We start from the raw sequence: 26,580 nt of genomic DNA on the forward strand, positions 1-26,580 counted from the left end.
GAGATCATGAAATCTGATTCTTTTATTTTGCAGATGAGGAAACTGAGCAGTTTAGAGGTGTAAAATCTTTACCCAAGGTCACAGGGCTAGCAAGTATCTAAAGTATTCCTGACTAAAGTCCAGCCCTCTGTTACTCTATCCAGTCTGCCACAGGAAACCCAGGAGGTACACTGGAGATTTGAATGCAAAGAGACAAGTTGGTGCTATCATTGGCACCAGTGAGACTTGGTGGATGTGTCTAGAGGTATCTCCTGTACCTTATTCAGAAGCAATCTTTTAGGTGAGGGTTGTGGGCTAATCTATTAAAATAAATAACAATAGGTGTAAAGCTATATAGGATCCTAGATCTATAGTGGGAAGGGACCCTAGAAGTCATCAAATCCATTCTTGATTTTACAGCTGAGGAAACTGAGGCATGGAGAATCAAGTCACTTGTCTAAGGTCACATGGAGAGTAAACGATAGAGGATTGTTTCCAAATTCAGAGGACACTTGGTTTCAAATCCCACTTCTAGCCACTGCACCATGTTGCCTCTAACAGTTAGGTAAAAACATCCACTTCACAAATACAAAACAAAGCAAGACTAGACAACAATTTGTGTGAAAAAGGTCTGGGACTTTGAACACCATTTAAATCAGCAGTGTAGTATGGCAGCCTACTGTGATCTTGTGCAATATTCAGAGAGGCATTGTTTCCAGGACCACGGAGCCAATAATAACATTAGTCAGCACTGCTTAAGCCACCTCTGGGTGGAACAGTTTTAGAAAGGTCCTTGATAAACAGGAGAACATTCTGAGGAGGACAACCAGGATGGTTGTGGAATGATGGACTTAAAACGGGAAGGAATTTAAGGATCCTGCTGTCATAGATTAAGAGCTGGGATGAACATTAGAAGCCATCTGCTCCAAACCCTTCTTTTTACAAATGAGAAAATAGAGACAGAGAGGTAAGTGTCTTGTCCAAGGCCGTACTGTAGCAGGAGGCAGAGTCAAGGCCTGAATGCCTGTTCCCTGACTCCAAATCTAGCCCTCTTCCCATTGCTCCATGTTTCTTTGAGACCATTACATAGAAAAATCATTTAAAGGAACTTGGGATGGTTAGCCTAGAAAAGAAGCATCTTGGGGCAGCTAGGTGGTGCAGTGGATAGAGCTCCAGCCTTGGAGTCAGGAGGACCTGAGTTCAAATCCAGCCTCAAACACTTGACACTTATTAACTATGTGGCCCCGAGCAAGTCACTTAACCTCAATTGTAAAGAAGGAAGAAGAATCATCATCATCTTAAGGGGGAATGTGAGAGTTTCCTTCCAGTATTTGAAGGGTTGTTCTGTAGAAGAGGAGAGAATGGCTTATAGTTATTGTGCTTGGTCCCAGAGGAGAGAACTCCTGGTAGATGAAAGTTGGAGAGAGGCACGTTTCTGCTCAGTCTAAGGTAACACTTCCTGACAATAGTAAGTCCCCCAAGTAGAATCAGCTGCCATGGGAGGAGGCAGGTGCTTTTTCAGGAAGGTCTGAAAGCAAAGGCATGTGTTGTAGCAGGGTTTTTGCTGAGATTTAGGTTGTCCTCTGAGACTCCACATTTCTGCCAGCAGTGACTTGGCAGCCAAAATACTGAATTCCCTTTTTTGACTATATGAAGGGAGGTGATAGCATCTAGACAGAGGAAGTTGTCGGTTGCTATATACCTTACCCCAGACCTACCATATCTGAGTTCTGACCTGGGCATGACGTTTGCACTAAGAAGATAAAGGGACTGGAAGCCGTGCCCCATACCTCTTTAGAATTGGTTGAAAGAATGGTGGGGGTATTTTACCTTAAGAAAAGTAGTGTGATCGTGATAATTGCATTCATGAAACTGAAAATCTTATTTGGCTCCAGAGGCAGCTAGTAGATAGAGTACCAGGTCAGGAATCAGGAAGACCTGAGTTCAGATCCAACCTCAGATACTTACTGGCTGTGTGACCTTGGGCAAGTCACTTAACCTCTGCCTCAGCTTCCACATCTATAAAATGGGGGTTATAATAACATATACCTTTAAGGGTTGTTGTAAGGATCAAATGAGATAATTGTGAAGCACTTAGTACAATGCTTGGCACTTAGTAAGTCTTATGAAAATGTTAGCTTTTATTAGTCATAGTGGTAACAATAATAATAATAATAATAAATATTTATTATTGAATTGAATTATACCACAGAGCTACCAAGGAAAATTCTAGTAGTTAATTTGTCAGCCAGAGCAGTTTCTAAAGGTCTTACTAGGCCCCCATTGAGCCTTTTCTCCCTCTACCAAAGGCCCTTTGTTATATTGTATTGTTTTAAATAATTACACCCAAACAATTTGCATCACTAGTCCACCATCTCTTTTTCAAGAAGTAGAAAGTATGATTCATCATCGATCTTTTGGACTTATTTTTGTTCGTATCTTGAATCATTGCTCTTAAGTCTTTCGAGGCTGTTTTCCTTTACAATGTCATAGATTATGTAAATTGTTTTCTCGATTCTGCTTTGTTTACTCTGCATCAGTTCATGCAAGTCTTCCCAGGCTTCTCGGAATCCATTCATTTCATTGTATTCTCTTTTTTGTATATTTATGCAGCTCAATCATGAACAATTACTATCTCCCCAGTCATTTAGGTTTGTCTTTATTTCTGTAAAGTCTTATTTTGTATATGTAGCTATATTCATATAATATATATTTTGGTATGTGGACTCCTATTTTATAAGTTCTGTAGTTATTTTGAATGGAATTTCTCTTTTTAGCTTTTCTTGTTGGGTTTAGTTGGTAAGATATAAAAATATGGGTGATTTATATGGGTTTATTTTATATCCTACCACTTGGTTGACTTTATTGTTTCAATTAATTTTTAGTGGAATTTCCAGGATTCTTTTATGAAATTATCCTATCATCTGCAAAAATCAATATTTTATTTCTTCTTGGACTATGCTTATTCCCTCAATTTATTTATTTTTCTTATTATAGCTAGCATTTTGACATATATATGAAGTACCAGTGGTGTCAATGGACATAGTTGCTTTACCCCTGTTCTTATGGGAAAGGCTTTGCATTTCTCCATTACAGATAATACTAGCTTTTGGGATAGAAATGATTTCTTATATTAAGGAATAGTCCGATTGATTCTTACCCTTCTTACCATTTTTAACATAAACAGGTAGTGTATTTCATCAAAAGTCTTTTTCTGCATCTGTTGATAAAATCAATATGATTTTTATTGTTTTTGTTATTAATATCATCAGTTATATTTATTGTTTTCCTAATATCAAACCAACCCTGTATTCTTGGTACAACTCTAACCTGGTTACGGTATATAACCTTTTGGCTATGCTGTTGTAGCTTCTTTGCTAAAATCTTTTTTCCATTATTTTTGCATATATATTCATTAGAAATATTGGTCTATAGTTTTCCCCACTACTTTATCTCTCCCTGGTCCAGATATCAGGACCATATTTGTCTAACAAAAGGAGTTTGATAGGATTCTTGCTTTTCCTATTTTTGCAAATAATTTATGTAATATTAGAATTAATTTTATTTGTTTAATAGATTTCACTCATAAATTCATCTAGTGCTTTATTTTCCTTTCAAACTCTCTTTAGCTTTTGTCAGCACATAATTGAGCAAAATAGTTTCTAATTTCCTTTATTTCCTCTTCATTTGTTGTGAGGTTTTTTTATCTTTTATATTGGCAATTTGATTTTCCTCTCTTTTTAAAAATCAGATTAGCTAAAGGTTTATTTATCTTTTACTTGTTCAAAAAACCATCTCCTAAGTTTATTGATCAATTCAAAGGTTTTTTTTAAAATTTCATTTATCTTTTATTCTTAGATTTTCTATTTTTGTGATTAATTATGTTTTTTTATTAGTTGCTTCTCAGGTTTTTTTTTTTGTGTGTTGGTTCATTTCATTTCCAGTTTATTGCTCTGTTCCTTCTCCCTTTTGTTGATGAAAGTGTTGTGTTTATACGTATGGATTTTCTCCTAAGGATTCTCTTTAGTGCTTTCCCAGGAATACATGATTTATTTTGTCATAAGTACCACCTGCTTACTAGAACTTGTCTTGTGCTTTCCAGATTTTCAGCTGATGGAAGACTAATAGTATCATGTAGTGAGGATAAGACCGTTAAAATCTGGGATACAACAAATAAACTGTGCATTAATAGCTTTACAGACTCTGAAGGGTAAGTCAAGCCATTCTGGCACATTGAGGTGCTTGCGCTTTGTTAAAGAAGACTTTACTCTTTTAGTATTACAATCTTTTACTTAATGACAATGACAGTGCCTGACATCTGATTCATTTTTCCTGATAGGTTTGCGAACTTTGTGTCTTTTAACCCCAGTGGTACGTGCATAGCTTCAGCAGGTTCTGATCATACAGTGAAACTCTGGGATATAAGAGTAAACAAGTTACTTCAGAATTACCAAGGTGACAATTTCTAAAGCATAGCAAATCCAGTCTTTCTAGAATCCTCCTCAAGCCTCCGAACCTCTTTGTGGCCTAGCCTGGTCCTTTTAATGAGTCCCCAGAGTGGTACCAGCCTGCCTTTGTACTGCTCTGAGAAAGTCCACAGGCTTTAGACAAGTACTTTCTTTGCAGTATCCCAGGGATGTAAACAGAGAGCCATTTCTGTTGATTTTCTTGATCAGGTAACTAAGTGACCATCGAAATGACTGTTTTCTTTCACTTTTTAGCTGGCCAGCACAGATTACGTATCCTTGTTCCTATTATGAATAGACTTTTAAAAAAAGTTTCTAAGGGGTTAGGAACAGATTCTGTTGCTCTGGCTCTGTCCTTAACTGATAAGATGAGATAAGTGCCAATGGTGGGAAATGCAGGAGTCCTAGAAATGGAGGAAAGGTAATTCCCTCCACTGTAAACAGATCCCTTGCCACCAAATCCCAGGTTGTAAGTTTACTGCAGGTGAGCTCCCGAAGGCCAGGGTCCACGTCTGAATGAATGAAAGGCATTTATTAAAAACTATTCTGTGCCAAGCACTGTGCTAGGCCCTGGGGATTTAAATACATTGTCTTTCTATCTCCCCTATTGTCTAATATGAGGTTTTTTCCCCCCCTTCATAGTAGGCACTTACTAAATGTAAGACTGGCTGAATAAGCCCCATTCTTTAGGAGTACTGCAGGGTCTGCTTGTTAAACAGCATACCGAACCTTACAGAGCATAACTTCCCACAGTGACTCCAGCCTGAATTTAAGGCAGAAATCCATTATTGTTGTTGTTGTTGTTGTTTTTTTTCATTTTACATCAAGTGTATTTTTATGTTTCTTAAGGACAATTCTACTACTTACTGTGTTTGATGTCTTCCTTGTCTCCTCTTACTAATTGAATTAGTTTTTAGATTTTGAGCTAAGTTGGATATATTTTCCAAGTTAGTAACAAGAATTTGATAGGAATGTTGGATATGTATCCAATAACTTTCTAATTACAAAAGGAAATACATTACTCTTCCATGACATGCTCCCATTTTCCAAGGACTCTTGTCAAACTAGACCAGAACCACATCTCCTTGATGTCAAAACAGCCCCTTAAGCCAGTTATTCAGATATTTTGCTGACATAATGCCAAGTAACCAATTTATTTTAATTTTTAATAAAATTTAATTTTATTGAGATAATCTGCAGCAAAATAACCTCTTTTAAAATGAAACTTTTACTCCCTTGCAATGGGGGTAAAGATACTGCTTTGAAATTCTCGAACCTATTTAGATTTTTCAAGATGTAATTGATGTCTGAATGTCCCTTTTTCTCCTCACGTAAATCAGTTCACAGTAGTGGAGTCAACTGTTTGTCATTCCATCCTTCGGGTAACTATCTCATCACTGCCTCATCTGATGGCACACTTAAAATCTTGGATCTCATAGAAGGAAGACTCATCTATACGCTTCAAGGACACACGGTACTGGCAATGACATTTTACATTTTTAAAAAGATACATTTCTTTTAAATCCCGACGATTTTATGTCTTATCATCCCTCTTGTTGCAGTATGCCTTTTTTGCTGCTGTTATCAAAGAAGTTGCCTGAATGTGATTGTATAATGTCATTTCCAATTGAACAACTCTTAATATGCTGAATATTCTTGGTGTTTCTGTCATATTCCTTCGCCACTCAACCCTTCACTGTATTCGTGACTATATAAATAGGGCGGATATGGTCTGTTTTCGAGGAAGAATCTTGAATAATCTTCTAAGTGCATAATTTCTCATGATTTTCTCTGGAGCTTTCTTTGTGTACTTGAGATTGTCTCTTTTCAAAAGAGGAGTTTGAAGGTTGGATCTCAAAGTAGAATTGTGTTGAAGGTACTGAAAGAGAAGGGCTCATTCTGCCCTAGCGTGGTATGTTACCCATTTCCTGACTTGTTTCCTACTTTGCTCATAGCAGCTGGTGAGTCAGGTGGTATAGGTGGTATCATTCCCATTTCATAGATGAAGGAACCGAGGCTTCATGAGGTTAAATGACATGTTTGTGGTCACTCAGCGTCCGAGATTCAAACTCAGATCTCCTAACTTTGAGCCCAGCACACTTTCTGGTGTACCATATTTAAATTAGATAAAGCAGAAATAAATTATAAAATTTTTTTATAATAACAAAATCAGTAGCCAACAGACCTAGCTACACATGTGAAAGAAAATTATGTGTTCCAAAAACAATGTTATGAACTTAGATTAACCTAATTCTAAACATTTCTGCTCAGAGAGTGGTCTGAAGATAGTCAAATTTACCTCTGTCTCTGAAAATTCTGTAACAAAATAATTTTAGAGGGAGTCTCCTCAAACAGAATAAAATAAGGACAAACAAGAATAACTTATGTTATTACAATATTACATATATTAAAATAATGTCATTGGGCTCAGAGAACCATATACTGTAGTCATTCACTCCCCATTTGACCACTTTGGGCCTTCTAAAGATTCTGGTTCTGCCCAGTCAAAAGTGGACTCAAGGGACAAGAATCAAGGCCTTTTCCTTTAGAGTGGAGAGACTCCATTTGCTTCCACAGATAGGTCAAAAGAAATTTAATAGGTTAGTGAAAGGAGTACATAGAATAGGAGGGCACGTTCAACATGATGGTAGAAAGGGAAAAGAAAAAAAAACTATACAAATCATTGTTCTTAACTCTGGTTGTTGAATTCTTTGAATATTTGGCTTTAATAGTAAGAGGTTGAAGTGTTCCTAAAAATAAGGGGACAAGAAGCTGGACGTGTCAGGGGAGGGGCAGCAGGAATGCACAACTTGGGTTTCCTCCTCTGCTCCAGCCCTTCCAACGTCACTGAGCGCCCCTTGACGCTTACTGAATGGCTCTGGTGCTGGCTGTCAGGGGCAGGATGGGCCGTGAAAGGAGAGCCCTTCCCGCCAACCTACGTGTCAGGGAATTGTCTCATTTTTGGTGGAATGAATGAGGTCGAGGTGGGAGAACAGCCCAAAGGGTGCTTTGGGGTGACTGCCCCAGACACGCTGACCAGGCAGCGTCACAAAGGAGTGAGACACACACACGCTGCGGGGGAGGAGGACACCCAGTGCAGATGTCAGCTCTGACAGGCGACAGCAGCAGGGCAGGGAGGCACAGATAATAGCTTTGGAGGCAGAGGGGGAAGCATGGAGGCCTGTGGCAGGTTGGCAGGAGATAGAGCCACAAGAGGCGACCTAGCGAGGATGTAGCCCTGGGAGTGTAAGCTGACCAGAAAGCACCCATTCTTCCACCGCGACAGGGTAGCCTATGGGAGATTGTATCCCTTGTTTGGGGGCTGAGAGTTATTCTCATCTTATTTTATTTTTATTTTTTATTTATTAGGCAATTGGGGTTAAGTGACTTGCCCAGGGTCACACAGCTAGTAAGTGTTAAGTGTTTTGTCTGAGGCCGGATTTAAACTCAGGTCCTCCTGATTTCAGGGCCAGTGCTCTATCCACGGCGCCACCTAGCTGCCCTGAGAATTATTCTCCTACACAGTTTTCCCTTGTTATTTACTTTTATGTTCTGTACTAATTAAAAAACTTTGGTATTTGGTTTACTGTTCTTGGTCAGTGTTGGTAGAAAAGGTTGGATGTGGGGTCAAGCTATTTTTGCATATGTTTGATTTCTCAAAATACCCCACACTAAACCTAGGAGTATAAAGGAGTTTCAAAGTGGTATGAAAACTGTCTGCATTTATAGGTTGGGTCCTGTCTTATAGACCCTGAGAGGCAATGTGTCAGGTAGAGCACTCAACCTAGAGTCAGGAGACCTGGCTTTGAATCCTGCTTCAACGTTTTCTAGCAGTTGGACCATGGGCAGGTCACTTGGCACTCAGAGACTCAGTTTCCTCATCTTTAAAATGGATCTAATATTATACTACACACTTTGCAGAACTATTTTGAAGTGCTATGCAAACCTTAAAAATGTTATATAAATGTGAACTATTGTCATTGTTAAAACTTACCAATACCATTCCACTTAATTAAAGAGATTGTTGACTAGTATAAAAGAAAAATTTTCTGATTTCTCATGCAACAGGCTGCTAGATTTAATTTTAGAAGCTTGGAGGTGCAAAGAGATAGTATGTGAGAGTTTTCAGAAAGCTTCAATAGTTTAGTCATGAATTAAGGTATGCTTTATTTGACATATATAGGGTCTTCCAAAGTCTTCTAAAGGCTAGATGTTTCTGTTATTCATATTCTATTTACCGATATTATTTTGGAGGTAAGACATCGTTACTTTTTATTTTGACTCAGAAGTTGGCCTAGATTGAATGTGTTAATCCCTTGATCCTATAGGGAAGTAATCACTTCTACCAGGAAAACTTTGTCCACTCTTGGGTAGTATATGTGTCTATGTCCATCTGTACAGACCGTCACTAAGTTGGACCAGATGGTGTGAGGCTATAGCCTCTTAATCTTTCTAGAGTTATTTGCACTGACCTCTCTGATTCTCTGTGAGACTGAGTCTCTCTTTCCCACTTAGGCTGTAAATGCAGCAGCCACTCACAGGCTCAATCCCAATAGTGATCATCCCAGAAGGTGTGATCTGCTCTGGTTTTCTGACCCGAGTGGGCCCATCTCTCCTTAGGCAACCTGGTGGCCTTTCACTCCCAGAGGCTTGCCATGTTGGTTCTGCCCTTTGTGTGGGTGCCCAGTTGATTGGCATTAGCCCTAATGCAGCTCAGTACTCCTGAGCTCAAGCGATCCACCAGACTCAGCCTCTCTGGCCACAGGGGTGAACCATTGGTGTATACCACCACACCTGGCTGTCTCTTTTTTTTTTTTCCCAAAAGAATGCTTGCTAACAAAAATACATTTTTATTTGTGGAGACTATGGAAGCATTTCAGAGTAAAGTAAAGAACACTGTGACATCAAAGGTAAAATGACTGAGGGCATGGGACCCACTGGTTAGCAGGTTCCCCCTACTTGGAGGTCTGTTCCCAGGGTTTAGTTCCTTAAGCCTTGAGCCCCTTTCCTTCTGCATCTGAATCTGCAGCTTCTCTGAATGCAGCTGCTGCTGTAGGTTTTATAAAGGTGGTGGTTCCTACATATAGATTGTTTTGTAAGTGGGAAATTGTCCATGTTTAACTTGGAAGCTAAATGAAAAGCAAACTGAAATTGGAAAAACAGAAAGCAAACATACTTTTTTATGTCAAGCTGTCCTTTAAAGGGCAAATGCCACGTGTATTTCAGTGTGAAGTGAGTGTCGGATTGATGACCATTAAAAAATCTAAAGGACTTTTAATTTATTCACTGCATCAGTGGGAGAAGCAGACAGAGAAACCCAAGTGAAGACTTTGGAGTAGGAAATGACCTGTTTTCATATATTGGCATCCCAGTCCATTCCTTGAAATGTCTGCTGCTGACATGAATGCTTCCCAGCGTGGAGCTCTGAAAAGAAATGCTTAAAGATGAAAGAGATTATGATATATTTTCTTGTTATAATTTATAATTGGTTCAAGGTTATTTTAAGATTGCATGCTAACTGTCAGCAGCTGGTGTTCAACCAGGGGTCTTTTATAGTCTGGTTTCTATAAAGTGAGATGAAAAATAGACTGTCAGTACTCTCTGTAATCTTGTTTATCCTAGAGCATCATTGACCAATTCTCCTTTTTCCTTTCTGTACCCTCTCATTCCCTAGGGACCCGTCTTTGCCGTTTCCTTTTCAAAAGATGGCCAGCAGTTCACATCTGGAGGTGCTGATGCCCAGGTTTGTGAGCTCCCTCCACTCTCTGGGATCCTTTGTCTAGAGAAAATATTGACCTCAGCTGAGTCATGAGCTGCTGCCATGCTACACATTTTTGCCATTTGAGGCAGCTAGGTGGTCAGACCTGAGATGGCCTCAGGCACTTCCTAGATGTGTGACCCTGGGCAAGTCACTTAACCTCTCTTTGCCTTAGTTTCCTCATCTGAGAAATGGGGATTGTAATAGCACCTACCTCCCAAGGTTGCTGTCAGGATAAAATGAGTTTATATTTATAAAGCTTAGCATAGTGCCTGGCACACAGTAGGTGTTTAATAAATACTAGCTGGCAGTAGCGAAAATTCTATTCATAGCTGAATGAGATGGGTGATCAAACTCAGAAACATGACATATAATGGATCTCTCGCTGTTATTTATTTTTTAGTGTTGATCATAAACTAGCCTTGGTAGCAATTCCCCTGAAATAGCATTTCCAAGTAGAGAGAAAGCGCCAGATGCTGTGTCCGAAGGCCTGGAGTTGGAGACCGGGTTCTCCTGCTTCCTCGCTGTGTGGCTGGGGGCCCTGCCCGAGGCTTTGGTTCTCTTCTCTCTATAGTGAGGGGGTTGGACCCAATGGTCCCATTGGTGCTTCCCACCCGGACCCTTCTGTGGTTCTGTAGCGTTCTGAGCCTCAGCAACAATGACAGGATCTGTTCACTGCTTCCCACCTTCTGTGCCCTGAGGAGTGCCATGCGTTCAGATGTATAAGCTCTGCTGTGCTTGATCCAGAAATCAGCACTTGATATAGTTTCACTCAAAAAATGCCTTGCGTTTGTGTCCCATTTCGTAGTGTTCAAATTGGAGTCCAGTTGTCTGTTGGGAAGTCACCGTAATGCACCAAAATCTTATCAGACTGATTAGGCTTTGGGATTCCTTTTAAAATCAGATACGTTTTTTAGTTTTTATCCTAAAAACATTAACTGTCTTTATTATTCACTTTTCTATAGATTTTATTGTGGAAGACAAATTTCGATGAGATGAATTATAAAGATCTTCTGAAAAAAAACATCAAAAGGTTACATTTTGATGCCCCACCTCATCTTCTTGATATCTACCCAAGAACCTCTCATCACCATGGTAGAAAACCTGAATCAATTGAGGTTAGTATTAGCTGTTTCTTGAGAAGATTAAGGCTGTCAGACTGAGCTCTGTCAACTTTCCTCTTCTCCCACTCTATCCCTGTTTTCATCTGTCCCCTCCTCCCTTCCTGTCTCAGAGGAAGAAGCATCCCTTCTCTGTTCTAATGATAGCCTCTCATCTGAAGTCCTCAATCCCACCCTCTCATGTTCATCTGAGTTCTTGGTTTAGCACGTCTCCGTCCTCTCTCTTGTATATTTCCTTTCTCCCTCTCTGCTGATGCCTTCTGGATTTTCACAGCTTCTTTCCTTTCTTTGCTTCTAGATCCAAAGCTTCTCTAAACGCATGTATTTTTCCTCAGAGCAGCTCTTGCACCAGCTGCAGTGGGATCTCGAGTGGCTACAGAAATGCTCGCTGTCCCCATTTTCTGCCATCCTGTATCACTCCTTTTCACTGCCAGGCCCATCTGATGAGTCATCTAGACTTTTTTACTGCTCCATGTCATTTGCTTTCCACCTTGATCACTCTCAAAAAGGGTCGCCTGGACTTCCTTGTTACCAAATCCATTTGCGTTTTCTGAAAATTCATCTTTGTTGACTTCTCTGCATTTGACACAATTGATTCACTGCATTCTTCTATGACTCTTTCTTCCTCTGGTTCCATGACAAAATCCTAGTGGTTATTACAAGCAGTTTGCTATAGCAATTCTCCAAGAGAGTTATTAACCAGAAAGGACTGAGTATCTCACTTACGGTAAGTGTGGAGAGCAGGAAGAATTCAGCCAGCAGATAGTAAGCACCTACCATACTACGCTGTGTGCTCGGCACTTAGGATACGCAGTCAGAAACAGAGGAACACGAGCGTGCTGGAGATGCAGGCTGGTCTTCCCCTTAGAAGGAAAGAAGAGGGGCTTAAGGAATGCATTTCTATTCTCTACATTATCAGGGTTATCAGGAATTAGATGTCTTGGGGGAGGAAATAGAAGAAGGGTTTCAGTGTCAACAGAGGAAAAGTTAATAAGCGAAGGGAAATTCTGACCTATGTTAGGAGCTTGGAGGGTGGTGTGTCACACATAGAAGGGGGGGGAGGGCCACTGAGCATTTGGAGCTAATGAGCAAATATGAGGCTGTTCCTGCATCCCAGGAAGCCGGGGGCTCTGAAGCAGCAGCAGCTGCTGCTTATGCTCTGATGAGCCGGGTCCGTAGGTGCTGCCAAGTAAACGGGGAGCACTTGCTCAGAGGACATGAAGGCAGCTTTTTGCCAACCCAATAAAATAAAGAGAGGTCACTCACTGCTTATCCGGGGTGTGCATCTAACACATGCCAGTGAACCTCTCAACCCTAGAGAGTCCAGATCCTTGAACAAAAATACTGGAGACTCTTGGGACACGTAGGGTATTAGCATCACTACTGTCAATTGAATGAAAAGGGTTTAGAAGAAAAAAGGCCACTTTAGGAAGTAGATGGCTGGTGAAGAAAGATGTCACCTGAGAATGGGGTTTGGGTTTCTGGACCATGGTTTAAAATAGAGGTTCTTATGCTTCATGGTGTCATGGATCCCTTGGCAGTACCATGAAGCCCAGGGAGCCCTGCTCAGAATTGCATTTTTAGATGTATAAAAAAATAGGTAAGATTCCAAAGGCAGCCAATTATATTGAAATAGTTACCAAAAATATATATGCACGTGCATATATAAGTATATGTATGCATGCATGTATATATGTTACATATATGTATACACACACAAACACACATACACACACACACACACACACATATATATATATATATATATTTTTTTTTTTTTTTTTTTTAAAGGAAGTTCATGTCCCCCAAGGTCTAAAATCTAGGAATGATAAGTCTATGGCCAGATATGGAATGCACCTTATAAGGGTTGGTAAGAATATATATTCATTTAGAGTCTTCCAAATCTAATAAAAAAGGGGCTTTAAATAAAAAAAAAGAAGGCACAAGGGGAAAATTGCCAACATTTATCCATCAAGTTAAAACCTACAGAAAGTATCTACATTATAGGAAGAGGAATAGTTGAAACATTTGGAAGTTTATAGGAGGAAAAATCTAAGACAGAAATTGGAGTCAGATAATAATAACCAATAATAAGTCAATAATAATAAATATAAATCAAAATCAATCAATAATAAAAACCCCTGGTCTCAGATATTTATATGCCAGTGAACTAGAGACCCTGATGATATGAGAAAACCCAGGAAGCGGAGAGGCAAAGTGTAGAGGTGGCCATTTGAGGGAAGACTAACAGAGACCCCCTAGATAGATGGAGGAATGGATGAGGAGTTTGGGAAATATCCCAAGTCTGGCATGTATTCGTTTATATAGGTAATAAGATGAAATTTAGTAGGTCTAAGTATAAAGGGCTCCACTTGTGTTCAAAGTATAAATTTCACAACTACAAAATGGGAGAAGTGTGGCTTTACAGCCAAGGACATCGGTGGAAAGAGTCAGTGGCAAAAAATGACAGCCAAGGAAATGAATGCAGTTCCGGCCTGCCTTAGGAGACGCAGAGGGTCCTAGAATACGGAGGTCACTGCCCTGCCGTTGTTGTTGTCAGCCCTGGTCAGATCACATTTAGAGCAGCATGTAGAGTTCTGAGCTCGTTTTAGGAAGGACATTAGCAATGGGAGAATCTGTAGGGGAAAACCATGATAGTGAAAGACACGTGAGATAACTAAAGAAGCTGGGGAAATTTAACCTGGAGAAGAGAGACTTAGAAGGGGCATGAGAACCAACTTCAGGTGTTTAAAAGGCTATTGTGTCAAGAGGGATTAGTCTTTTTTTTTTCTGCTTGGTCCCAGAAGGCAGAAGCAGAAACAATGAGTAGAAGTTGCAGAGAGGAAAATTTAAGGAAAACTTTCTCAACCAGTAGAGCTGTTCAGAAGTGGGGGAGGGGCTGCCCCCAAGAGGAAGTGGGCTCCCCACTCCATGGAGGGCTTTCACCCACTGGTCAGGTGAGTTATGGGTGGGAGTCCTGTTCTAGCCCACTTGTCAAGTCCTATGATTCCATGTCTGACATCCCTTCCGTGTCAGAGTTTTGTAATTCTATGGGAATGAAGGGAAAGCGTTTCAGCGGTTAGCACTGGTTAAATAATGTGCATCCAGAAGTCAGTTCTACTATTTAGCTCTCCTTTAGCATAAATATGAGAAGAGGAGAAAGGATCATCAGACTCTTAATTTACCAATCTAATAATATTCTCTAGAGACAGCTGGCGCAGGAGCAGAGAGTATCTACAGCAGGGGTGGGGACCCTGTGGCCTCACTTGAGGACCTAGAGGGTCTGTGGCGAGGCCACAGGTTCCCCACCCCCACGCTAGAGTCTGTCCCCTCCAAATTCTTTTACTCATCTGCGTACTTCTTACTCTCAGCACGGAAGAGTCTTTTCTACTGATTTTGTTCCTAGAATACTTTGGTGATATAAGGGACCTCAGGCCTATGAAGCGTGAGCACTTAACTTAAGTGGCATTGTTAGGACATCGGGCATTTGGCAGGATTACATGGAGTTTTTCTTTAGATTATGTTATTTTGGTTGCCTTGCTAATTAAATGCCTTTTAGATTTTTTTTCTTTATATGAGTTTAAAGTGTGATTTGGAAGCCTTTTAGTATACATCTCAACACTTATGCAGCAATTAACATTATAAATAAATCATTTTAATTTTAAAAAGTTAATAGCTAGTAATAACAGCTAGCATTTATATGATACAAAAGTTTACAGAGTGCTTTACAAATATGAATTCATTGGTGGCTCCTTGCTCAGAGGTTACGGAGGCGGCTTTTTGCCAACCTAATAAAATTAAGAGAGGTCATTCACTGCTTTCCCAGGGTGTGGATCTAACACATGCCAGTGAACCTCTCAATACTAAAGATTCCAGATCCTTGGACAAAAATAGTGGAGACTTTTGGGACACAGAGAGTTTTAGCATCACTGTTGTCAATTGAATGAAAGCCCTCACAAAAGCCCTGGGGGAGAATGCTAGTATTAATTATTATTCCCATTTTACAGATGAGAAAACTGAGGCTGAGAGGTTCTGTGACTTGCTCAGAATCATGCAGCAATTAAGTGTCTGAGGCTGGATTCAATCTCAGGACTTTCTGACTCCATGTCGAAAGCACTATCTACTATTCCATCTTGTCAATAAGTCAGTAAACATTTATTGTTTTGTTTTTTATTTTGGAGGCAGTGGGGGTTTAGTGACTTGTCCAGGGTCACACAGCTAGCTAGTAAGTGTCTGAGGCCAAATTGGAACTCAGATACTCCTGACTCCAGGACCATTGCTCTATCCACTGTGCCCCCTCAGTAAACATTTATTAAGCCCCTATTGTATGCCAGGCACTAAACTCTGGGGATACAAAGAAAGGAAGAAGATTGTCCCTACTCTCAAGGCTCACAGCCTAATAGGGGAGACACGTCAGTAACTACATTCAAACAAGCTATAAACAGTATAAAATGACAATAATCACTAGAAGTAAGAGAGATTGGGAAAGGATTCCTGTAGAAGGTAGGATTTTAGCCTGGACTCGTAGAAAGCCAGGAGGTGGAGGTGAGGAAGGAGCACATTCTGGACATAGGGGACAGCCCGGGAAAGGTCCAGGAGTCAGGAGGTAGAACAGCCAGGAGGCCAGTGTCACTGGACCAAAGAGGACATGTCGGGGTGTAAAGTGTAAGAAGACTGGAAAAGTGGGAGGGCCACTTAAGGAAGGGCATTGAACACCAAACACTGGCTTTAATATTTGATCAAGGAGGGGATAGGGAGCCACTGGACTTATTGGGGGGGCGGGCATGATGAACCCCAGTAGCTATTGCAGAAGGCCAGGCATGGAGGTGATGAGGCCCTGCGCCAGCGGGATGGCAGTGTCAGGAGAAAAATGTTATAATGTCAAAAATGACAGGCCTTGGCAACATTGGATGTGGGGGTAAGAGGTGAGGAGCCAAGGATGATACCTAAGCTGCAGGCCTGGGTGACTGGGAGGATGGCAGGGCCCTTGATAGTTACAGAATAGGTAGGAAGCAGGGAGGGTCCAGTGGGGAAAAATAACGAGTTCAGCCTGGGAAATGTTGAGTTTAAAATGTGTATAGGAGATCCAGTTTGAGACGTCTGGAGGTTAGGGCTGGATCAGTAGATCGGAGCATTGTCAGCATAGAGATGGTTATTGGATCCGTGGAGCTGATGAGATCACCAAGTGAAGTGGTGTAGAGGGAGAAGAGAAGAGGGCTCAGAAAAGAACCCTGAGGGTCACCCATGGGTGGGGGCATGACCCAGAGGAAAATCCAGCAGAAGAGGCCCAGGAGTGATTAGAGAAGGAGGAGGAGAAGGAGGAGAGAGCGGTGTTACGAAAACCTATAGAAAAGAGAGAATCAATGGGAACGGGGTGTCCGGTGGCTGCAGGGAGGTCAAGAGGGATGAGGATTGGGAAAGGGCCATTGGATCTGGTGATTATTTATTTATTTATTTTTAGGTAATTGGGGTTAAGTGACTTGCCCAGGGTCACACAGCTAGTGTCAAGTGTTTGGTCTGAGGCCACCATTTGAACTCAGGTCCTCCTGACTTCAGGGCCAGTGCTCTCTCCACTGCGCCATCTAGCTGCCCCCCGATCTGGTGATTAAGAGATCACTGGTGACTTTGGAGAGAACGGCTTCAGGTGAATAATGAGGCCAGAAGCCAGACTGTAGAGAGTTAGGAAGAGAGTGATGGAAAAGGAAGTAGAGACACCTATTGGAGCTGGCCTCCTCCAGGAGTTTAACCTCAAAAGGCAAGAGAGATGTGGGATGATAATGGGGATAGGAAGATCCACATGAGGGGCTTCTGAGGATCAGAGAGACAGCGGCACGTTTGTAGGCAGTAGGGAGACAGCCAGCAGACAGGGAGAGATTGCAGAGAAGTGAGGGAGTGGGGATGGCGGAAGACAGGGTGAAGACAGGGGTTGGCCTTGGCGAGGAGAAGAGCTCCCTCCTCTTGTGACAGCGGGAGAGCGAGCTTCCTCTGCTGTTTAAATATCAGCAAATCGTGAATCACCCTGTGCAAAGTATTGTGCTGACTGTGCGTGATTATTCCTAGCCATCCATTTTACAGATGAGAAAACTGAGGCCTGAGGTAGGAGGCCATGACCTGAAACTCTAAAGGCTTCCTGACCCCCATTAAGTGTGTGAGGAATGAAGAAAAGGGAGGGCCTGGACTACCCCACCCCTGAGGTCGGGGCTTCAATGCCCAGCTGGGTCATCCTGGCTGATGGTGATCCACCCTGGATGCCCCCCACCTGGGCACCTTTCTTGCTTTCTTCCTGAGGCAGCAGGATCACCACCCTTCCTTAATCTTGGGAGAACTAGAGGGTGAGGTCTGGCTGGTAGTGAGGAGCTCTTTGGAATCTTCTCCTGACCCTCGAACGAGCTGCACCAGCTCACCCCCCCCCCAATCAGCATGTAGTCACTCACTCACTCATTCATTCATTCATTCATTCATTCATTCATGTACCAAACACTGATCAAGTACTCACTGTGTACAAGGTGCCACACGTGCTTAGAAGCATAAAGACAAAACCAAAAAGCTTTGCCCTCCAGAAGTCTACTTAGATCCACGGTATAACTTGAGGAGGAAGAGAGCCCTAGCAACTAGGAGGATCAGGAGAGGCTTCCTGGAGGAAGTGGCCCCTGAGCTGAGCCTTGAAGGAAATAAAAGATTCCAAGAGCTGAGGGAGTGTGCTCCAGGTATGTGGAGTGACCCACTCAAAGGCATGGAGGTGGGAGATGAACTGGGAACAAGCCGCAAATAAGTCACTTTAGCTAAAGTGTAGAGTTCACAAAATAATGTGAAATAGGTCTGGAAAGAGAGCATGGAGCCAGACTGTGAAGGTTTTCAGAAGTCACGTTGAGCAGTTTGTATTTTTGTCCGAGAGGCCAAAAGGGAGCCATGGAAGATTTTTGAGCAGGGCAGTGACCTGGTCAGACCTCTGCTTGTGTAGAGAAATATTATATTGTATTGTTTGGAAAACCTTATTTATTAATATTGCTTGAACCAAGCTTTATGTGGCTAGACATCGTCTAACCTAAGAGCTAGGTTCAAACAATATTAATTAAAAAAGTTTTTCTAAACAATAGTGGAATATTTCCCTATAATATTTTGAAATTTCTTTGCAATTATTAACACAGTTTATATGTAAACTCCTTAATCCAATTTTGAGAACTTAAGTACCAAAAGGTACTTAAGGCTTATATATCCCATTAGGCACATTTGAGAGAGAGATCTATATTCTAGTTCTTAGAGAAAACACGTGTGTGTGTGTATGTGTGTGTGTGTGTGTGTGTATATGTGTGTGTGTCCTAGTTTTTAGAGAAAACAATCTAATCTTGTTACTTTCTCAGTTTACCATTCCATCACAATTTCAGACTTTTACATTTTTATCCTGTTCACCTTTTTTTCTTTTTTGATGATGTCTGTCACCTAGACTTGTAACCCCCCGTCGTTCCTCACAACCAGCCAGACTTCATTACCTAGTTTCACTAAGACTAGTGGTAAATTGTGATCCTGCTGATTCAGGTAAAACAAAGGTCCCCAGCTGAAGCACGTTGGATCATGGGCTAGGATGACGCAGCCCAACTGAGAAACACAACTGTAAGAAGCCTCCAGCTCCCTGGGGTGGGGTGGTCCGGGCCCTCCACCTCCTTTATCCTCACACTTAAAGGGCTCGTTAACAGCTCTGGACTGGGAGTGTCATGCCTCTTATTGACTAGAAACTCCTGCTGGTGGCCTGAGAAAACCCACTGCTCGATACCTCAGTTTACCTCTCTGTAAAAATCTGCCCGAGCCTGCGTCAGTGGATTTGGCAACGCAGCTTAAAGGACGAGTGCTTGGCATCACTGGCATGTGAAAAGCTGCTAAAGCAAAAGGCATCTGAGCCTCCATCTGTCAGTTTCTTTCTTAAGCTCTTCTTAAAATAAAACGAAGGTGTTAAGTTGGGGGGAAAAGAGCACCCCTCTTCTGCATGATGAGCATCTAAGTAAACGAGTGAAGTAGCAAAGTGCTCTTTTGAATACAGATCGATTTTATTTTCAAATGGATTGAAATGATGCCCCCAACAAACCCCTGAAGGCAAGGTAATGGTGATGATGATGCTGCTGATGATAACCCATAATAACATTAATAGCATTCACATAGATCTTTAATTTTACATATATTATCTTATTTGATCCTCACATACCTGGGAGGTATGTTATTATCCCCATTTTACAGATGTGGAAACTGATAACGAGGTTTAGTGCCTTGCTCAGAATTGCACAGCTGCTAAGTGTCTGAAGTGGGATTTGAACTCAGGTCTTCTGACTCCAGGCCTGCACTGTACCACCTAGCCTGGTAAAAGGGAAAGCACTGAAAGGGCCTAGTGTGACTGAAGCTAGAGATTGTTATTAAGTTCATTTAAGGTTAGGTTGAATCTAATTTTTGGTACTTTTTGTTTCTTTTTTTTTTTCCTTGCATCGGGGTGGAGGGAAAGGGGGGGGGCATGGAATGACTTCAGATCCGTGCTTTCTGCCAGGGCTTCAGGTCAAACAATCCTACAGCAAACTCTTGCAACATGTTCTGGTAGAAAGTAAATTCTGGGGACTTGGACAGAGTATCGGGTTATGTTTATTACTTTTGAGAAATTGGAGACTTAGCGTGTTTTCCAAATCAGACCTTAATGACAGAATTGAACGAATATAAAGAATGAGGAATGCAGGGAAAAGGCAATTGTATGTTATTGACTTATCTGATGAGCTTTCTGGCAGTAACCCGGGAATCTCTTAACACATTTAGAGGCTTATTTTCCAGCAGGATGGTTGAGATTTTAGTGTGTGTTTCCTTTGAGGTTCATTTGGAATTTACATAATGATCTTAATCTTTCAGTTGGAAATCATTTGGCCCCTTTTAAGCCCTCTCCCCCCCCCACCCCAGTTTGCTAAGCACTGATGTTTCTTTGGTTCGGGGATGAGGAGTCCCAGCTAAACCCCGTCACCACCTGATTGGAGAATGAAGTGCCTCATTTCTAAATGGGCAGAGATAGCAGCAGCTGGACTGCTTTGTAAACAGCAGAAAGGAGACAACCCGAGTGGATGTGTTAAGTGTAAAAGTTCAGGTTCAGGCACTAGCCGTGGTCAACGTTTCCTTGTTATGAGCGTAACTCAGACTTACAGAAATTAAAATTGGCAGGTTTCAGAGTCTGAATTGGACAGCTCTTGGCCTAGACCACCTTGCTTCCTGAAATGAAATGAAAACAACTTTCACTGGATGGTGAGAGTCCTAGAGGAAAAGAAGTAGATTCTAAAGATCTTGTGCCTTCTAGCAAACTGACTTTCACTGGGCCCTCCCTGACACTGGACACTGGTTCTGGAATTCAAGCATCCTTGTGTGAGATGGGAGAATTGAATGGCTTCCAGAATCTTCGTCTGATTAGCCTTCCCTCCTCCGTAGATGTTCATAAGGAAAGGAGCGAGGCTGTTGCAAAGGAACCTCCGAGGCCATGAATTCCAACCCCCTCATTTTATAAATGAGGAAACTGAGATGCAGGGAGGGGAAGGAACTTTCCCAGGGTCACCCAGGTAGTCAGTGGTAGAAGGTGGACCCTGGTTCTCTAATTTCCGAACCAGAGCTCTTCCCACTCCACCAGGCTAGAGGCTAGGACCGATGTTGAACTGGGTGTGTTCCGGAGGAGAGCACGTCTTGCAGAAACCAGAATCCTAGATGACTTTAGAAGATTCAGAATCATTAAGATGCTAAGAAGGATGCATTCATAAAGTGGTTTTTTCAGTGCTTTGGGGATTTGCAGTCGCCACACTCGAGCCATTAAGTCTGTATCGTTCTCCCAGGAAATTAACAAAGCGAAGAGGGAAACACCACAGCTGAGTGATGCTGCATTATGGGTGTCTTGGAGAGGGCTTTTAGCTGATCCTCACATGGGATCAGTTTCTTTTCTACAGTAAAGAATTTGGGTGTTCAACTGTTTGGACCAGGGGTGGGTGTGGCCTTTTGACTGAGTCCAAGTTTTATAGAACAGATTCTTTTATTGAGGAGACTTGTTCTGTGAAATTTGGATTCAGTCAAAGGGCCGCACTTGAGAACCTGGAGGGCCACATGTGGCCTTGAGGCCGAAGGTTCACCACCCCAGGACTTTGGACATTGATCATAAAGATAATTTTTCCTTTTAGCTTAGGGTCCTGCTCTGGTATCTGGCTCGATTCCCCAGTGATCATAAAATCCTACGTGGTACTAACTGAATTTCTTCATGGTTATTACTTTTGTTCTTAGTTACAAGACTGAATGATGTGAATTATTAGCTTTCCTAGAGATAAGCTAGAGATTAGAGATTTCCTAGAGATTAGCTAGTTACAAGACTGAATGATGTGAATTATTAGCTTTCCTAGAGATTAGCTAGAAATGTTGCTTCTAATTGGGGTTTTTTTCCCCCCAGATCCAGAGATTGAACATTGCATTGGTACGTGCATTGATAGCTCTTGTGTAATTAGTTGTGTTTAGAACACAGATGTTTTTCAAAGCGGCCTCTCAGATGTTAGATATTTGTGAGTTCTGGTGACTCGAGGTCCTTATGTAATCTCATTGTCTCCATGGGGGAACAACGCCTGGCGTACGCTAGATGGCAGCAGATAAAAGAGAATGAAGAAGTGTCTGCTCTGGTCACTGAACTCGGAGAAGACTGGCCTCCTTTCATTTCAGCTTCTTTCTCTCCCTGGAGTGAACTTGGGACTTATTCAAAGCTACTTGGCAGGAGGGAGCCTGGGTTTGCATTCACCTCCATGGAGTCGTGAAGGAACATATTTCCTCGATGGCAGAATCGTAGTGAGGCTGTCGTTGTACCCCTCATCTGTAGATCCAGTCACCCACAAGGTCAGGACTGGTCACGACCGGGTTATGATGAATGACAATGACAAGGTCCACGGGGCAAGAGTACCAGGGAGAGGGGAAATGCACCAACTCTTCTTCACTTGGGGCTGGATTTATAGAAATGCTCTCACGGGCTTATAGAATCATGGTTACAGTTACCTAGCAACTAAAGCATCTTTAAAATGAACCTATTTTTAATTCACTGTGCATTTATTAAGATTGTAATAAGTACATGGCAGATATTTTGATGGATCTGTGAACTCATCAGTGTGTAAGGACTCTAGCTCATCCATACACTCTTATCCTGTGTGACTGGTCCATATTCTCCCTCCCGTAAATTCTTCCCTAAGGGGCTGCCCAATGCTCTGGGAGCCTTCTGCATCTCTTGACATTTTGTGAACACCAGAGGAGCATGAAGGCTGTCCATCATTTTGTCCCCGGTTCACTACATGGCTAGTCCAGCACTGTGATGGAGACGGGAGGATTGAAATTGTTGACCTCTAAGGTCCATTCCACCCCTAGAGAAATGTATGACCCTGTGACCCCTAAATCCAATGCATTTTCCACCTTGCCTTTCATCATTTAATAGAGTTTTTATTAGAGGCCAATGATGTTGGTAACTTGTCCTCCTAAAAATGATCAGGTACTGCTCGGCACATGCAGCACCAAGATGAAAATGCCATCCATCTGGAGGCTAGTCCTTTCCTCAGAATCATTTTTATACTGAATAGGCAGGTGACAGGGACACTGAGTCCCCTTTAACCCCTCTCCTTTGACCTATCCATGTTTACTGTCCTCACAATACTTCCAGCTCAGCTCCTCAACTTCAACAGAGCACAAAAAACAGGGTCTTAATGACGACAATGAAAGGATAGGAAAGATGGCAAGGGACAGGAAAAAATGGAAAATGCTAACTAGGCTCCGCCTCTGGTCCTCCTACCCCCAACCCCCTGCCCTGGAAAGTTGTCTTAGGATCCCAGGTGTCCAACTGGAAGGGACCTTGGAGGCCCCTCATTCTACAGATGAGGAAACATGCCCGGAGAAGTGACTGGCCCAAGGTCACAAGGTCGTAAATGGTAGAGCCAGGATGTGGAATGTGGCCCCAAGCCTAATGCATGTGCCCTCGCCCCTCAGAAAATCAACAGTGCACAATTCAAAATGCTAGTGTTGATTTTTTTTTTTTTTGAGAAATAAATGCACATTCAAATACCCAAACCTGAAAATTTCTGACAAATTTTAATTTTTTCATGAGGTGAAAATGTGAATGTCATACATTTTAAATGTAATATCTTCTTCCAGACAACACTAATACTATACTTTTTTACATGCAGATTAATCCCAAGCTCGAAGTGGTAAATTTACAGTCTTCTGACCCTCTTGTTGTGGATATTCTTTCTTCCGAATCTTCGAATACAATGGTAAGTTTGCTCTGGAGTGTACATGAAAACCCTGATTTAAAAAGAATAAATGCGATTCCATTTTCTGAAGGCCAATGAAGGTGGGTCTCATCATCTCACAGCATTTTAGAAGAGGAGAAATTCTGTTATTAGGAAAGCTCATTTTCAGTGGCCACAAGAGGGAGGTATATTAGCTAAGTGTTGATACTGAAGGCCCAACTCTGTTAACCCAGAAGCTCTAATGTCTAGTCCTTGATCTCATCTTCGTTAGCCCTATTAAGGTACCACGGAGGAGGCTGACCGATAGTTGCCACCTAACAGATGGCACGCTGAGTGAGTCACCTCTCCAGGCTTCCAGCCTCACTCCTGGCCCACCCTTCATTCCACGGCCCCAGGTCTATGTAACGAGCTTTGTTACTTGCTGATCATACGCAAAAACCAAGCAACATTCCCCTTTCTTGCTATTTAACTCAGAAACCTTCAATAACAAGACCCCCAAATGTTCCACTTCCTCCTAGATGATAGTTTATTTGTTGGTTCTGTAAATCTCATGGTTTTTAGATCCATGTAATCCTCACAGGGCGAAAAAAACAAAGCAAAATAAAAAAAAAACAAAACCCTGCTTAGATCACTGAGGCTCCTAAGTCTTTGCTAATGCAAAACTGGCCCTGATTGATTGGTGTCAGCTTTGATCAGACACTTATAAGGTAATGCCTCTTAAAATATTGAATGTTCTCACTAAGTTATTAATTCATGTCAGCAACAGAAGTATAGATATTGTCCTATGAACAGTGACTGCTAAGTGACTCAATGAATAGAATGCCAAGCCTGGAGTCAGAAAGTCCTAAGCACAAACCCAGCCTCAGACACCTACTAGATGCATGCAGATCACTTAACCTTGGCCTCAATTTCCTCTGCCGTCAAATGGAGATAGTAATAGCACCTACCTCACAAGGTTGTTGTGAGGATCAGATGAGATAGTATTTGTACAGCGCTTAGCACAGTTCCCTGGCACATAATAGGTACTTAATAAATGTTTATTCCCTATAGTAATCATTTAGCCACTCGTTAAGACTTGTCAGCTGGGAGGAATGTAGTATGAAACAGGTCTGTTAGCCCAACGGGACTTAGGAAGTGGTGGTAAAAGGGAGCTTGGTTCACATGGTCCTAAAGGGATTCCATTGGAAGATGGTCTTGATGGCAGACTGGCTGCCCAGCTAGACCTCCATTAGAGGGTTATCTCTCAGGCAGGCAGTCATCTTTTTTTTTAAAAATTTTTAAATAATTAATGATTTATTTTTAGTTTTTAACATTCACTTCCATAAGATTTTGAGTTTTAAATTTTCTCCCTCTCCCTGCACTCCCCCCCTCCCCAAGACGGCATGCAATCTGATATAGGCTCAGCTTATACATTCATATTAAGCATATTGTCCCATTAGTCATAGTGTAAAGAAGAATTAGAACTGATAGGAGGAACCACAAGAATGAAGCAATAAAACAAAACAACGAAAAGGAGAGCAAATATTATGCTTCTATCTGCCTTCAGATTCCATAGTTCTTTCTCTGGATGTGGACAGCATTTTCCATCTCGAGTTTTTTAGAGTTGTCTTAGATCCTCGCATAGCTGAGAAGGGCTAAGTCTATCAAAGTCAGTCATCGCACAGTGCGGCTGTTACCGTGTACAACATTGTCCTGGTTCTGCTCACTTCACTCAGCATCGGTCCATATAAGTCTTTCCAGGTTTTTGTGAAATCCTCCTGCTCATCATTTCTTATAGCACAGTAGTATTCCATTACATTCATGTACCACAGCTTGTTTGGCCATTCCCCAATTGATGGGCATACCCTTCATTTCCATTTCTTTGAGGCAGGCAGTCATCTTAAAGACCACCTAGACGAAAAAGATGATTCCCAGAGTCCGGAATCTCAGGATGACAGGGGTGCTGAAGGTGGCCCCGTGGTCTGAGCTCACATGGCAGGAAGGTTAAGCATTGCACAGGTGTATGTTGTTAGCTCACACCGATAAAGAGAATTCTAGTTTATATTAATCGCTTTCCTTCCGCAGCCCTTTCGAGGAGGCAGTGCAGACATTTGTTGTTCTTGTTTGTCCTTGGTTCTCCAAGAGGACCATGACATCAGGGAGGTGATGCCGTGACTTGCAAGTGAGTTGGATTTAAGTGAGGGAGGGCTGTGCAAAGTCACCAGCCTCACTTTGTCCTCCAGAGCCATCTGGGTCCAGTGGTGAGATATAGATCAGGACGACTAGAGATGGCCTGGGCGGGCATTTGAAAGATGAAGAAACAGGGACTCGGTAGGAGACTTGTCCAGAGACACACAGTAAGTGTTAGAGTCAGTGCTGAAATTCTGTGACATCACAATAGTGCTCGTTTCTGGCATGAATTAGACTGGGAACTCCTTGGGGGCAGCTCCTTGCCTTTCTTTGTATCCCCAGCGCTTAGCACAGTGCTTGGTATATAATAGGTGCATAATCAATGTTTATTGACTGGCTGACTGAGTAATCTATGATATGTAAAAGAGAGGAGACATGTCATTAGCATCTCAGAACAATTCTGTGCTTACTAGTAATTCTAATGAGGTGTCTCTCCCCTACCCCCCATACTTTTTAGTGACAGATAGGTGCAGGTAGGAGACATAATCGGTGTCCCCCCCCCAATTAAAATGGTCTTTAGACATAAAAAACAAACAAACAAATGTAAGATTCCTCTGGTCTAGAGGATGCACAGAGACAGCCAAAGGCCCTTGGTCCAGAAGCTGAGATATGGTGCTTTGAGACAGGGCTTTTCAATAGTTAAATATAGTAGCGCTATAAAGAATTTAGATAGACTGAATAGGCCAAGGTGCAGATGTCCTTCATTGCCTACATGGGACAGAGATATGGGTTTGCTGGTGGCAACCAGGTGTCTCAGTTGTGTGTGCGTGTGAGAGAGAGAGAGAGAGAGAGAGAGAGAGAGAGAGAGAGAGAGAGAG

General features: G+C 42.0%; 1 protein-coding gene across 1 annotated transcript in view; it reads left to right on the top strand.

Annotated features, from left to right (window-relative positions):
• The first annotated feature begins 781 nt into the window (after window positions 1-781).
• The window catches only part of POC1B (POC1 centriolar protein B), a 70,915-nt gene continuing 45,116 nt past the window's right edge, over window positions 782-26,580 (top strand). Inside the window, exons 1-7 of the mRNA XM_027842466.1 lie at window positions 782-946; window positions 4,082-4,189; window positions 4,319-4,434; window positions 5,786-5,919; window positions 10,120-10,188; window positions 11,169-11,321; window positions 23,528-23,614. Coding sequence (XP_027698267.1) covers window positions 882-946; window positions 4,082-4,189; window positions 4,319-4,434; window positions 5,786-5,919; window positions 10,120-10,188; window positions 11,169-11,321; window positions 23,528-23,614 — 732 coding nt within the window. The 5' untranslated portion in view covers window positions 782-881. The remainder of the gene's footprint in view (window positions 947-4,081; window positions 4,190-4,318; window positions 4,435-5,785; window positions 5,920-10,119; window positions 10,189-11,168; window positions 11,322-23,527; window positions 23,615-26,580) is intronic.

Source organism: Vombatus ursinus, unplaced genomic scaffold (genome assembly GCF_900497805.2).
Source record: "Vombatus ursinus unplaced genomic scaffold, bare-nosed wombat genome assembly UNPS02014874.1, whole genome shotgun sequence".
NCBI classification, from domain to species: Eukaryota; Metazoa; Chordata; class Mammalia; order Diprotodontia; family Vombatidae; genus Vombatus; species Vombatus ursinus.